The 14,981-nt window shown below is 40.7% G+C and overlaps 1 protein-coding gene across 5 annotated transcripts in view; it reads left to right on the top strand.

Moving 5' to 3' along the window:
* The window catches only part of scaper (S-phase cyclin A-associated protein in the ER), a 55,702-nt gene that overhangs the window by 31,878 nt on the left and 8,843 nt on the right, over window positions 1–14,981 (top strand). For all 5 annotated transcript variants that reach the window (XM_017406109.3, XM_017406112.3, XM_017406110.3 and 2 more), the window contains 5 exons: window positions 1,311–1,426; window positions 7,996–8,119; window positions 10,152–10,381; window positions 11,905–12,060; window positions 14,110–14,344. In XM_017406109.3, coding sequence (XP_017261598.1) covers window positions 1,311–1,426; window positions 7,996–8,119; window positions 10,152–10,381; window positions 11,905–12,060; window positions 14,110–14,344 — 861 coding nt within the window. The remainder of the gene's footprint in view (window positions 1–1,310; window positions 1,427–7,995; window positions 8,120–10,151; window positions 10,382–11,904; window positions 12,061–14,109; window positions 14,345–14,981) is intronic.

Raw genomic sequence — 14,981 nt, 5'->3', positions numbered from 1 at the left:
TTGGTTATTTATTTATTATGGTTTTTTTGGGGGGGGTTTTCAGTAAAAGGAGAAGAGTTTAAACACATAAAAATAACCAATTTAAAATGTACATTAAAAAAAACAGTTTTAAAGTTTACATTATTTAGCTTGATTGATCACGTTGTGTTACTAAAGATGCAGGGTTAGTTTAAAGATCATTTCTGAAATATAACAATTAACTTTACCTCAGGGGCGTCAATTGCTAATTTTTTTTTTTACAAGAACTTTTATTACTTTGCCTGCAGCGTGTGTATTCAGTCTTATTGCTAGAGATGCACCAAATGTTTATACCACATCGATTTGCCTTTTCTTATTTGGACAATTCCCATTTCTGTCAAATTACTGTATTTACCCCCTTAATTCTGGTTAAATTGATAATTTTCCTTGTGTTCATCGTAAAATGTTTCCATCTTTTATGTTTTCTCTAAAACGGCACAAAGTTTGCAGCTTTTTCTTTTTATGACCTTACTTCAAACATCTTACAAGTATTATAAATGGTTAACTTTTAGTCTTCTTTACACAATAACAACTTCTGCATCTAAGATTTGCTATTGCAATTAAGTTTCGTAGCTATTTTGCATTCATGGACTGGAAAAAAAAAAAAAAAACAGGCTAAGCTGTGGTGTGCTGAAAATCGACCGATTCCAGTCACAAGTCAAGTAACTGGTGCATCTCTAAATGTATTATTGCTTGGCATAATCTCTTTGTGTATTTTAACATTGAAACCTGCTAGTTAGAGGGGGAAAAAAACCCAAACAGCACAGCAGAGAAAGTACAAAGCAGCACTCAAACACCACTTAGGACACCTAATTACTTAAATCAAAATGCTTCAGATCTTAAGTAACTTTAAGGCAAGCTTGTTTAACAAGTTTGAGAAGCTGGAAAGGTTTTAAGATTACACAACAAGTCTTTCTATGTTGCTGTACACTCAGTAAAAAAAAAGCCTTATCTGCTTACTCGTGACATATCGATAATAATGCTGGATGGACATTTTCTCAGTTTCTTTTAGCCTGTTGTCATCTGTTGAGACCACCCTGGTGCTAAACTAGATCCCGCAGACCAGTTGCCTTTAAGTGAAACTTGACTGCTGTGGGGCGGAGTCATGCTGTGCACTTTTGAGATTAAACAGGAATACTTGAGAGACCACTTTGTTTGAGATTTTAGTCCCTCAACTCTGTCGCAGAGGCAAAAAAAGGTTCCCTCTCCACTGAGAGCCATGTAATCCCCCGTCTGCTGGGTCCTCATTGTCCCCTGACTGTAACTCTGTTTCTGTGTCCTCGGCTCAACAGAACAATGCAGACCAAGTGGCCTTCCAAGTGGGCGGTGGCCTGTCTGCTTTGGAGCAAATTCTGCAGGTCATCACCGCTGCTTCCACGCCCTCTGCAGTCCCCCGTATTCCTCTCAAGTGAGTACCGTCACCAAGCTGAAACGTTTCAGGTCCTTTCTGACAGCATAAACAAACAGCTTGTCATTTCTTTTTTTGTGGTCTGAATAATAAAATGAGCCAGTTTTTGGGTGTGGTTTGATCAAACTTCTCTTCCAAGCCAGCAGTGTGAGTTTATTAGGTTATGCTACTGTTAAATTTTTAGAAATGCTGATAAGTTGTGAGTAAAACCTGTGAAGTCAATAACCTCAACTCTGTGTGATCATGTTAAGGAGGCACAAGTTTAAAATCTGTATTCCTGTAGCTCTTTTGCTCTATAAAAATAAAAAAAACAACGGCTAAGAAACAAACATCTCGGGTAATTTATGAGTGAGGGTACATGATAATCACTGGTAAAAAGGGTAAACAAGGATCTATACAGCAGAAGCTTCATACAATAAGAGCGTTTGCACTGACAATCCATACTGTTAAATGTTTATTTTAAAACCTTCTCTTTTATGGCCCCTCCACCCAATGAGTTTTCTTACTGTATTCTATTACCAGCCGTATTGACAGCTCTGCTTAATTCCTTTTTGCAATTGTTTTTGCAGATGCATAAAGTCAGCGAGTTCATTCGAGTTCATAAGCACTAAACTACTTTATGGCTGTAGTTGCTTCATCTTAATAAATACCCTGAAAATGTATTAACCAATAACAGTGCTGCCCTACAAAGGAAAGCTAAGTCGTTACATTTTTACAATCAATTTGTTTTTTGTTTTTTTCCCCTCGAATACAAAACGTACACGCGTCCCATTTATTATATAAAGTACAGAGTATTTTTTGACTCGGGGCGTCTATCAGTTCCATGGACTGCCAGTAGATAACCTCAATGGGGCTTCTGGACTCAGAAGTGGGATTGTGTAATGGACTCGAATGGCCTTGTGCTCCCATTCATTAGCATTTACTGGTCTCTGAGTCCCTGCTAATGGACAAATGCTTCTTATATTTATAAGGCTTTTAAAGGACATTGCATGTGTATTGATTTTTTTTTCTCTTTTTTTCTTTCTGTGTAGTCTCTCAATCTCTCAGTCACTGCGATATGAAGGAATTTCACGCGCCCTTTTTGTTTTAGAGGAAATATAATCCTAAATGGAGAGTCTTTCGTCAAGCACAAAATGTGCAGTCGCAAAGAGCGTGTGCACATTTTCATGCATGATGGGCTCACCTAAACATCCCCAGTACTTGATAGTTTTTTTGTTTTGTTTGCTGCAGAAACGAGTAGGCATGCCCGTGTTTCTATTTTCTGCTTATGTTTTAAGCAAACTCTAAATCTGAAGTGACTTTTTTATCATTGATGAGTTCAGAATTTCATTTTATTAGCTTTACTCTGTTCATTGTTGATGATATTGCTTGTTTCTGAACCTTAGCTCAGCTCATAGACATTTATTACCACATAAAATGAACTCAACATGCTTATTCTGTAGTTTAAACATTGTTCATCATTAAATTTCATGTTGTAACTTTTTAGAATTCATCTACGAGTTATTCAAATCCTTGTTTGTATTAGTCACATTTTTTTTTTTCTTTTTTTGATAAATGTCATTGGGTCCTTCTCTGTAAAAAAAGCAGGATGGGTCAGACTTCCCTCTTCTGTCAGTCGAGTAGTGCAGCTCGTGACAAGATGCAACACAACGATGCAGCCCGGCTGTCTACTTATCGCTATCTGTCATCTGTATTTCGGCATGGCCTAATGGGTTGCTGTACAGATGCTAGCCCCAGAGTGTGCTACATTATCTGTTTACAGAGATGCTGCCGTATTGATCACCTCCTCCCACCAGATAAGCGGAGTGATTTACAAAAAAAAGGCAGCTGCCGAGATCCTCATGCCGTATCTCTCCCCAGGGAGTCTGATTCCATCTTGTTACCATTACATTAATGAGCTAATTCCTCTACAAGCCTCTGCTAATGTTCTGGTGTAACCCCACGGTCACTGGAGTGTGTAGATCAGGGTTTATGCAGCTGCCATCATTAACCTTAACTGGTGGGATGACATCCTGTAAAAAAAAAAAAAAAAAAAAAGAAATCAAGGAGCATCACAGACTTTCTCTCCAGCAGCTTCACTAATTAACATACCAGGAGTTTCATTAATTAACTCAAATTGCTTTGTGTTGATTATTTTGCCTAGTAAATCATATTTTTGGTCATCTAAACCATGTGATGTTGTTGGCGTATATTGTTTTAGGTAATTTAGAGAAGCTAAGAGTATATTTTTTTTTTTAATTGAGTATTTGCTCCATGCAATATTAGGAAGAGAGAAAAAAAAACTATTATAAGCTCCATAAAGCCACTGAAATATGTTAATTTTTTATCAGATTAATCCAATTAAAACTTGACAGCATTGTATTTACATTTTTATTTATACTAACTGTTAAAGCCTAAGAAAAAGGGCCTGTAATAAAAGAAGGCTTCATCTACTAAGCACAGTGTTTAAGAAACATTTAAAAGAACTCCGACACTGGTTTATGACATTTTCTGACAAAGGTTTATGATGTTTTGGAAATGTCGTGCGTTGACATTAGGACAGAACCGTGATGATGACGAGTGAGCTCCAGAGGAACACGCGTGTTAACCCAATTTGTATTTCCATCACCGTCTCACATGACCTGGTGTATCCTGTGAAATCAGACCGGCTACCTGTGGTTTTATTTCAGGATGTTTTCCACCATTCGTAAGAGTGTGTCTGTGTGTGTGTGTGTGTGTGCACACTTTTGTGAATGGCGCTGTGTGACGGCTCATCAGATTTCTCCTCCTTCATACCTGGCCAGTGTGGCACAACAGCCAGAGTGGATGTCTTGGAAGCACTCAGGGTATCGGAGAGATCAACGGCAGAATCAAATTAAATGTCATTTAGATAGCAGTGAATGAAGGGATTGTTTGACAGCACAAGGAAATGGATTTGCTCCTCACCTTTTATTTTGGCTTAGGATTCTTTTTCTTCCCCTGTTTAGGAGGCGGGGGCTCAACCTGATCTGGAAGTTAGTCAGATTTCTGCAGCACGGCTCCCGTCAGGCTCGACTGCACACATAGGAAAGGCACAGAAAAGGGGTGAGGAATGTGAAACTCCAGGTTGAGGAGAGCAGATCTCAGGGTTGATAACTTGAGGCAGTGACAAAAAGCATAAAGAGCCTTTTACATGCTTTTTGTCAGCTCAACATAGATTTGGCAGTTTGCCTTTAATAAATATACTAGAGTGGAAAACTGACACAGTTCACAGTTATTCACACGAGTGCTGAGGGAAACGGTGTTTATAGTTGTTACTTTTGATTTATTCCAGGATATCAACCAGTCGCTGAAATCTGGCAGATTTTTGTGGCGTTCTGAATGAAGAAAATTTATTTTTCTGGATCAGTTTTTTTTTTATTGCTGTGTTGAACGTTAGGATTTAAAATTCTGAGGTCAGTTGTGCTCCTAATCCTCCACTAAACCACCTTATCATGTGTGGGCCTGTGGGCTACTGGGTCAGAGCCCCGGAGGGCCGCGGAGGGGTTAGATGGGATCAGGTGTGCTCCATTCTTTTACCTCTTGGCCTCATTTCTTTGCAGACCTGAAAAGATTTACAGGTAAAACGGTTGTAAGAGGTTAACCAGTTGGTGTCGGAGAGCAGATTACATTGCTTAATTATGTGTGTCTGACTTTCTCTCAGTCTGGTTTATCAGCATTAAATCCCCTCCTTTCAAAGCAGAATTGTTCTGATTGTAATCGTGCTGTAGGCGAGCCGAATGGGGAAAAGTTGGTTATGGTCATTTTTGGAACCTGTTGCGTATCAGCTTTGTGTGATGAGAAACTCATAGCTGTGGAGAAATGTGACTTGAATGGACGGGCACACTTTTTTTTTTTTTTTTAGCAACATGAGAGAGGCTGGCGTGGCACTTTACCAAATTGTTCCTTAAAAGAGCTGTCATTGGGCTTGGGGGGGTGTAGGGGGGAGGGGCAGGCTTCAGATTGTGAGATTCCCAGAGAGGCTGTAATATCAGGTGTCATGCTCATCAAGCTCAATTAGGTGGGGTGGGTGGGGGGGAAACCAAAGCCGGATTGCTGCGATGGTTCATTGTACAAGTTGGTGTAAGAGCATAACTCAGACATGCCTCTGACAGCCTACTCTATTTGTTCAGAGATGACCAGAGACCGGCCTGATTAGCCGTGTTGCAAAACAATTGCATGCTCATTACGTGGAGCTGAGGGCCCGATCCGTCTCCCCAGGCTTCAAGTGATTTAATTAGAACATGTTTGTCAAGTCAGAGAGAGAAAACCCAACCGTCATGTGAATTAACGTTAACCATTGTAAATGATTGAAAACGGCTTCCTTTGCCTAAAAAGCAGAATTAGGGCTTTTAACTATGAAAATCTACACAATAAATTTTAGAGAACACATCATCAGTTCTAGTTAACGCTGGATAAAAATAGGCGAACAGCACCAGCTATAAATGCTCCTGAAATTTATGTGACAAGGGTGACGCTGTTGAAAATTATTTCACTACTCGCTAGACATTAAAAAGCTTCTTTAAAAGTTTAAAACGGGCTCTTACTGTGAAAAGATCAACCATCAAAAGTTGCTTTAACTCACAAATCAAAATGCCACTGTTGCTGAATGGGAGTTGTCTGTTTTCAAGGACAAAAAGACAATTATAGGAAACTTGTTGGCTTAATTTCCCTTTTTTTTGTCATTTATTTTCTTGAATAGTAGATATTTAAATCTATTTATACTGTAAATGTGATTGATTTGTGTTTGAAATAAGAACAAATGAGTTATTTAGCATAAGATGCAAGTTAACACAAACATGTTTTATGGTATGGTGACGCATTTTACCCCTAAATAAACTTAAATGAACATTAAATTATCTATGACTTAAAACATGAGGGCATTTTAACCTCTTCCTGCTAGAAGATCATGAAATAAAACAAAATGTTGTGGATTTTGTTTTGATAATAACTTGAATTGCAAGATGTCCTGAAACTTTCTGTAAACCCTCTAATGAAATTGTATTTATCTCCTGTATTTTTTCCTTAAAGGAACTTTTGCATACTTTATTATACACAGCTTAGCACAAACATTTAGCAAATAGATTCTCAGTGTAACCTGAATGCTATTGACCGACGTGAACTTTATCTCACCATTTGAAAACATTTCTTTGGTCATAATTAAGTCTGTCCTGCCTTGCCATTTAATCTGCGATAGATAGAAGATAACCCCACTATTGTGCTCTTCTTTACTTAACAAGTGCATAATCTCAAATGCCACAATAGTGACTTGAGACACCTGAAATAACTCCTGTCCTTTAGAGGAATGCACATGGCTGCTTTGACTGTTCTCATAAGCTGCGTGAAGCATATAATTATACCCAAAAAAAAAAAACGTATTTGAGTTGTCGTTTTGGTATTTGCGCAGAAGCTTATCTCCGTCTTGCGTTCACTCAACAATCAGAGTCTGAGAATCTGACGCTGCAAAGCTGCACACAAAGGATCGTCTGCGCGGGTTCTCAGGTTACGCTCCCTCTTGTTCCACACTGTCTGGCCTGTCGGTGCACTCAGCCGTTCTTTGAGTTCTTTCACAATATATTTATTATTTAATACGAAGCCGTCACACACAGATGTAACATTCTGAAAGAAATTTCTTTTTTATTTCTGCTCATTTTATCGTCTTTAGGTGTTAAGCTTGAAACTTGGCCAAACACTCAAAATGTTGTGATTCTCACATTAACGCCACATTCCGCGTTTCACACTTTTGTGTCAATATTGATAGGCTAAAATGAGTGATCTGCCTGCTGCAAATCCAAAGATGTGCAGCGGTCGTTGGCGGACTCTGGTGAGCGCTCACCTCACGTAGTTTCCTCCACCGTGCCAGAGTGGTTTGACTGAAAACGCGCAGCAGATGTGAGGGTTCGGTAGATATCAAAATGTTTACCAGTTGAGGTAAACACGGCCTACTTTAGGCTCTGGAGAGGGGGATTCCATCCTTCCAGCAAGCAGATAGGACACGCTATTCCTCTAATGGCTAAAATATACAGTTGTCAGAAAATATTAACTGATGAAACGGGGGAGGGGGGGGGGGGTAGCAGTCACAGCAGAATGATTGGTCAGTTATCAGAAGCATTAATCTCCCTTGCGACCTGTTGTGGAGCAGACAAAACACAGGGGTGCGCTGGCTGCCGTCGGGAGCTGCTGGGAGGAATTGTTTTTATCTCTCCAGCGGAAATGCTGCCCCAGCTCTGCCAAGATGGGACTGAGGATTGCACTCAGCACCTCTGAAGGTGGCTGCAGAGGGGAGTCTCAACATTAAGTAGCTGATATGAGTGTTTTATGACTCAAGCTGACTTCCATCCTTGCGCTGTCAGTGAGATATACTTTTGACTAGTGAAGACAAACTGCACCCTTAGAAAAACACAAATAGAGGAGAGTGTGTTTGGTTTCCTGATGCCTGCAGATAGTCATGTCAGGGCCCAGGTCACATTTACATCCCACCAGTAGTGTCTTTGCATCATTGCAAGAGGAGGTTTTTGTTTTTTGTAAAGATTTGATTATGAAGTGTTTATTGTCTTTTTTTTTCTTGTTAGATCCCTTTGTGCTGCTGTAAATGTCTACTATCTGGCATGTTCCTGCTGCAACTTCAACTGCTGTTATGTGCTGTTTAGCAACAAGATAGTCTTCCTCATGGACCTGCTGCTGCATCAGCTAACAGTAAGTCAAGAAAAAGTTGGTCCGAAACGCAATTCAACAAATCATTTAAGCTCTTTAAATATGACTTTAAAATCATTAAATCATATTAATGATCATGTTAGACAGAAAGTAGTTGTTGAAATAAAAAAGATGTGGTTTGAAAGGCAGCTTTAATGCCTGTAATTATTTTGCTTGGCATTAATAGTGATTTCAGTAATATGCACCGTTGAATTACCATATTATCTTATATCCTGTGCACCAATAAGAAACTCTATGGTCCATTTGTTTTAAGTTTTTTTTTTTTTTTTTTTTGAAGACTGAAGTTTTGATTTGGCAGGTGACGGAACAGCTTTTAATTTGACTCAGTTTATTTTAAACCATTCAGGCCCAGAAAAGGCAACAGCTTTTTAATAAATGTTTCTTCCTTTTACCATTTTTTTTTTTGTTGTTGTTGTTTTTGTTAAAGGATAATTTTAAGTATTGATTACTGGCATGTTTGAACAAATGTTTGTTTTTAAATGCAGTTCTGACTGAGGTATAGATGATTGGTGATACGTTTTTATCCTTTTTTTTTTCTTTTTCTTCATTTAGAGATTTTGCTTCATTTTCTAAAATTTTATGAAAACTATCAGATGATAAAATTTCCAAATTGTTAGAAAGTTTACTTTTATATAGTACGATAAACTTGCCCCCTTAATTTCACCAAAATGGCCTAGCATTTTCCTGGTGCTGGTGAATTTTATGATTTAAAGGTGGAGAAAAACAGAGGCCAGTGAGTCCTAAACCGTTTCCCAGCTTCTCCACCAATGCTTCCTGACAGAGGGAATGTAAGAGCACAGGCAGTGCAAGCGGGCTGCATTGCGGCGACATGTCAGCCCATATCCTTCAGCACTCTGTTAGGAGGACTGTAAACACCAGCTCACTCCAAACATCCAACAGTGGCGGCTCGCTGGGGCCGCCTACACTCACAACGCAGACAGGACACGGCGCAGGCCACAGGGTTGTGGTGCATGCATGAACTCCGCTGGGGCTTCCTTCTTCAGTTGAGTTCCAATCCAAAGCAGTCATGTTTCCTTAGGGCACAGAGGGAGAGGTTAGCCTGTATACTCCAGTTTATATAAAACATATCCCAGCAGCTGCTCTGCTGACGGACATCTCCAACAGCGACGCAGGAGATGAACGAACTCTTCTCGTGTTCGGGTTCTCATGCTCCTTTACTGTCCACTATGGTGAGTTGTGATGAAGTTGGCAAAGTTCAACTTTAGCGCAGGTTTGATTTAGTTATTGCACGCTTGGACGTGCACAAACGTATCTGTGTGCATGTCTGCGTTTTGGTATGCGTGCGTGTGAGCGGGCTGCATTGCGGGCTGCATAGAGTGCTGCAGTGGGGGTTGCACTGCCATATGAGCGTGCCCCCCCACTTAATTAGATTTGGGGAGAATGTCGGTGGATTTACCTATGCTGTCAGCAGTCACCCCAACTGTTGGACCAAACGGGGAATGTTTTACCTTTGAGAGCTTTCACACAAAGCGGAGGCTCCGTATTTCAGATGTGGACCTCCGTTTATGTCTGTCTGATTGCTCTCAAAAGCTAATTGGGTTTCCAAATTGTAGGCTGTAACATGGTTCTGTTAGTCTTGTTTGCTCCATCTTTTTGTGGCGAAGAGGATGTTTTTAAACAGCCACTTTAGCACTGTACTTTGGTTAATAATAGTGTTAACAATATCGTAAATAATAATCTGTTTAACTGTTTATTTTTACAACAATGTTTAAAACCTTTTTTTTTTTTTTTTTTTTTACAAAAGCACAGGCCTTTTAATATAAACTTTTGTGCTAAATGAATAACTTTACAAGCTCATACTTAAAGGAAAGTTGACCAGTCTTGTGTTTTTAGCTTTTAATGCTTTGATTTTTATTTTTTAACTTGATGTAAATTCTCTACTGAAGCCTCATAGCATCAGGTTTTATTAAAACGGAAAACCTGCTGAGGCAGCTCAGACATGTTTATTATTTCAGATAATCTAATTGTAATTTTTTCCCCCCTGTTCTAACAGCTGTATGTTCCAGATGAAGACAAGTCCATTTTTGGTCGCAGCGTGAACAAACAAGTCTTTGAAGGTTTGACGACAGGCCTGCTTCAGACCATTGCTACCATCTTGGACTCCCTGTGGCTGCGCACTTCCGAGACGGGACAGACGGAAAACCCATGGATCCCGTCTTCAGATGCCAAGGTCAAAAGTTCTGCGGCGGAGTCCTTCAACACTCGCGCACAAGATCTAATCAGGTATTTTCGTTTCAAAGGTGTGCGTGTAACGTTGTGTTTCACATCCTCCTACATGGCACCTCTTTTTCCTCACCTCACAACCTTTTTACCTCTTTAAGTACATTTCTCCTCCGCTCCTCTCTGCTGGCTTGAGAATTAGTCAACATCCGATTTCCTCAAGAGCATGCCACATGTAAGGAATAGGCTAACAAAATGTCAGATCACTTGGAAATGGTCCAAGAGGTGTCTTGTTAAAATGGGAGTAGTGTGAGAATGAGGTGTACTCTGGCACCCTTCCAGCATGTTCGTTTTCTGCACATCCAGAAACACATTTTAAGTAATATCGGTTTCTGTAGGGGCTTACAAAGTCACATAAACAAAGAGCACTTCCAGTGCTTTGAAAGGTCCCCTTGAACCTGGCATTTAGACTGGCTCTGTTGGTCTGGGCTGTAGGAGTCGGGGCTGTGATGGAGAAATGTGGACCATGAGGAAAGGCAGGCCCAGCAGCGCGAAGCCTTGCGGACTAGTGCAGTCTTTCCACCATACCTCCCACAAACCATGATTCATCTAGACATAGCAGCTGCACAGGCCCACCAATCTCATCCACTGACCCAGTTGTAACCCCAAAGTAAGGGGGTGGATGGGGGAGGGGGGGGTGTCTGAGAAATATAGTGTCGTCAGTCTTATAATCTCAAGTACGAACTCAAGATTTAGATCAACCGTCTTTTAACGTGTATGTGAGGAAGAAGGAAAGATGAAAAACATCTTCAGCTTTTGCGAACCTCTTCTAAAATGCCAAGCTGTACATTTCTTTTCTGCTCATTGCCTAATTTCTGAATTTACCTTTTATTTTGAAACACTTGTGACACGTTTTATCATTGGGAAGCTTTTCAAAGTAGGTTTGGTCGCTAGACAAAGCAAAGAGTTTCAGGGAATAGCTAAACTCAAAGCAGTTGAATTTGGTTCGAGATGTCAGATGACCTGCAGGTAGTAAACATCCATAAACACCTGTTTTGAGAAGATTTCAGTGAGTGACAGTTCTAACAAAAAAAGGGGATGGGAAAACAAGTGACAAGTCAAAGCAGCGACAAGACGAGGAACACTGTGGTCCGAAAGCCTTGAGTGGCGTCTGCAGTGCTGTCGGGATTTGTATAAGCTGTCGATGCTTGAAGGTCTCTGCATACCAGAAGTTTCTAGAAGACTAGCCCCAGGTCAGCAGACTGACAAGGGCCCAGAGCTGGGCTGGCACAGGGGCCACAACAGCCTTCTAATGACACTATTAGGGGTGATTTGTGGCTGAAAGAGTACAGGGAACATGATCATGAGTCCTGTCATTGGCAAAGACAAATTGAAGATATCACAGTAATAGCAGACGGTGGAGGGCTTAGGTGAGGGATTGGCTTACACTTGCAGTGCTCTGGGAGAATGCACAGTAAAGGCCTTTGTTTGCTTGGGTGAAAGAACCTTTTTACAAAAGAAAATGTGTGTTTTAGGAGCCTACGTAATAAACCATGCAATATTTTCTTTTTATCTGTGTATTCTAGCTATGTGGTGAACATGGGCTTGATCGACAAGCTGTATGGGTGCTTCTTGTCAGTCCAAGGCCCTGTAGACGAGCACCCCAAGATGTCTGCATTTCTCCAGCAAGCCTCAGCTCTGCTCCACAGCATGTGTAAATTGTGCTTTGTCATAACTGGACGGTGAGTTTGTCTCTTATTACACACCTTAAACATCTCTGTGATCTCTTGCTCTTCCTCAAACAAACACACACACACACACGCGCCTGTGTGTCTGTCCAAGTAATGACAGACACAGAGTAGCTATTGTCACTTTACTGTCAGTAGGATCCATAAAGACAAGCTCATGGTTACTCAAACAAAGACTGTGGCTCCTCCGCAATCAGCCAGCCGCTCATTTACTCCAGCCAGCAAGCTGGCTGAAGCCATCGTTAGTACAGATAGAGATAGGCATCTACTTGACCCAGTGCTCTGTCACTCACCATAAACCTTAGCCTGCAGCATAGGAAGGGGGGGGCAGCCCACCCACATGTGTCACGGTGACCTCCATACAGAGAGGTTCACTGGCGCCGCTGACAGAGGCTAAGCACACAGTCACACCAAGGGACATCAGCACAACAGTTCCTAACTTCAAAGGAATAGTAGCGTAGCATCAGAGCCAGGTATTTTTTATGCCATGCACTGCAAAAAAAAAAAAAAAAATTGAAATGGTGTATTACGTGTTTTAGTTGTTACCGATAATCAAGCTAACTGTTTATCTTTCAAACTACTGCTTTATTTTACAAGCTGAAAAGTGCATAAATGACCCATTGCTGAACGCCGCAGTACCGACTGAAACAATGTTCATCAAGAGAGGTTGCAGTCGATGCAGCATCCTCCGAGCCCTGTTCTGTCATTTCCCTGCGTTGTCTATAAAATCACTTAGTAGGCCAGTAGAATATTTGGACCACGCCAGTTGCTGTGTCAGGGGATTATAATAGCATTTAGAGGTTGTGTTCTTGCCTAGCAGCATATTTCACACGAAGCCTGTTGGCTAACATCAAGTATCAGCATGCACCGTAGGTTTCATGTCGAGGTCACACACCCTCCGTTCCACAGAGCCGCAAATCACAGATGGAGCTGCTGCGGTACTCTTAAATTGTCTGCTCGCTTCGGCTGAGGGGGGTTTCTTCGGAGCCTGAGGAAGCTTGATTACATTAGTGCAATTAAGGCATTTTTACTTCTGATAAACAATACTACTATGTTCATTTTTACTTTAAAAGTAAAATATATATGACATTAAACTGTTACTTTCATGGATATCGTTAGTCATATTAACTGAATTGAAATAAACGTGCTTTGAGTAAAACAAATGGAGCTCTCACTGCCTAGTCTGGTTGGTAATTAGTTGTACTTGTTGAGCTTTTTAAAATTAAACTAGAATTCTGCAAACAGTTCAGTTTGAGCTCAAAGCCTGGTGTTTTACATTGTAGTCTATTTCATACATGCAGTGCAATCCTAAAATGTTCTAGGCATGTTCCAGAGAGGCTGCATGTAAGAACGCAAATCTTCCCAGCATTATCTTAGGATGGTTTGTGGCGCTGAAAGATCTGCCAGTGAGACGATATAGCTGAGAGTTGGATAGTGTGTGTTCTGGTGAGAGTTGCTGTTTCATCATAATTGTTTTTTTTTTAGCTGATCTGTCTGTTGCTTTTCTCTCACTTGTCGATAATGTGGATGCATTTAAATCCACGGGATATTGATAGCAATAGAAAAACAGTCAAAGAAGCGCCATCCGCCAGTCTAGGGTTTTAAAGGAATAATGGTAACCTCCAAAGAGAGATTCACACACACACAAGATTTTCTTTACTGTATGTTTCACTTTGAGAGTACATCTCCAGCAGAATTTTCCCACAAATACATGTGAGACCATCAGCTTTGTGAAGATTATTAATGTGCAACCCAGTTAAAATTTGGTGTTTCTCCACTCGTTGGAGCAGTCAGTTTTGTTGGCTTTAACAGAAGTGCTAACTTCATGAAAGAAAGACTTCTTTAAGCTTTAGTCTGATATTAAAACTAAATAAAACCTCAAAGTTATCAATGCACAGGACTGGTAATTCTGGTCTTGGTTAGCAACATATTCAAAGCATTTTCTTTTGAAGTCATGTAAGCCAGTATTCAGTTTTGACTTGTTTAAAAAGCTTGTCCTTTTTTTACGAACATGCAGTACATTTCTTCTCTCTTCTCCTTCAGCGCTCCCAGTATATTCGACAACAAGCGCCAGGACCCAACGGGCCTCACGGCTCTTCTGCAGTCCACAGACCTGGTGGGAGTGGTGCACACTCTGTATTGCATCCTGCTGCACAGTTTCTCACCAGAGTCCGCATCTCAGAGTCAGGAGCCCTACAGCCCTGAGGTCATCCAGGTGGCTCTGCAGGGCATCCGCTTCCTCAACAGTTTTGCCCTTCTTGACCTATCTGCCTTCCAGGTATAGCTAAAAGAATACCTTTTAGTTTCTGAGTTTTACAAAATTTTCCCTTCTTATACATGTGATGTTTGTTTGAGCAGGCGTTTCTTTTTGGCTGCAAAGTTTTAATTTGCAAGACATATGTGACAAGCGCTATACCTTGTTAAACATTAGGTTAGATAAAGTTTTCAACAAATGTATAATAACATACTCTTTGTTTGTTATAAATCTATGTTTAAGATCAGATTATTGATAGTTATTTTGTAAAGAGCCATTTTAAAAGGAGTTGTTCTTTTTAGAACTAAGCTGACCCAGTGGACATAAACACAGATGCCCTTTGACCTTAGGTCGTTTTTTGAGGCTGAGTAGAGCCCAGTGGGTCTGCCGTTAGGATGAAACACAAGTGATTATCACTGTACGCGGGGCAATACATTATCCAGCCCGTGGAGGACGGGGCGACAGATTCACTGTGCTAAGTCACCGCACAGACTGAGAGCCACAGAAGCAAGCCAGAATGCCGTTAATTATTTTAATGCCTTGGGGTAATTACTTTGAAGCAGCTTCCTGTCACTGACCCGCCACGTTCAGGCAATCCAAAACAGCTGGAAATGAAAGCGTTTCTCTGCTGAAATTTTATGAACATTTTAAATTATGTTGC

This window comes from Kryptolebias marmoratus, linkage group LG11 (genome assembly GCF_001649575.2).
Source record: "Kryptolebias marmoratus isolate JLee-2015 linkage group LG11, ASM164957v2, whole genome shotgun sequence".
In the NCBI taxonomy this organism is placed as follows: Eukaryota; Metazoa; Chordata; class Actinopteri; order Cyprinodontiformes; family Rivulidae; genus Kryptolebias; species Kryptolebias marmoratus.
The sequence above is the reverse complement of the archived record's forward strand: the minus strand, read 5'-3'. Positions and strand labels throughout refer to the sequence as shown.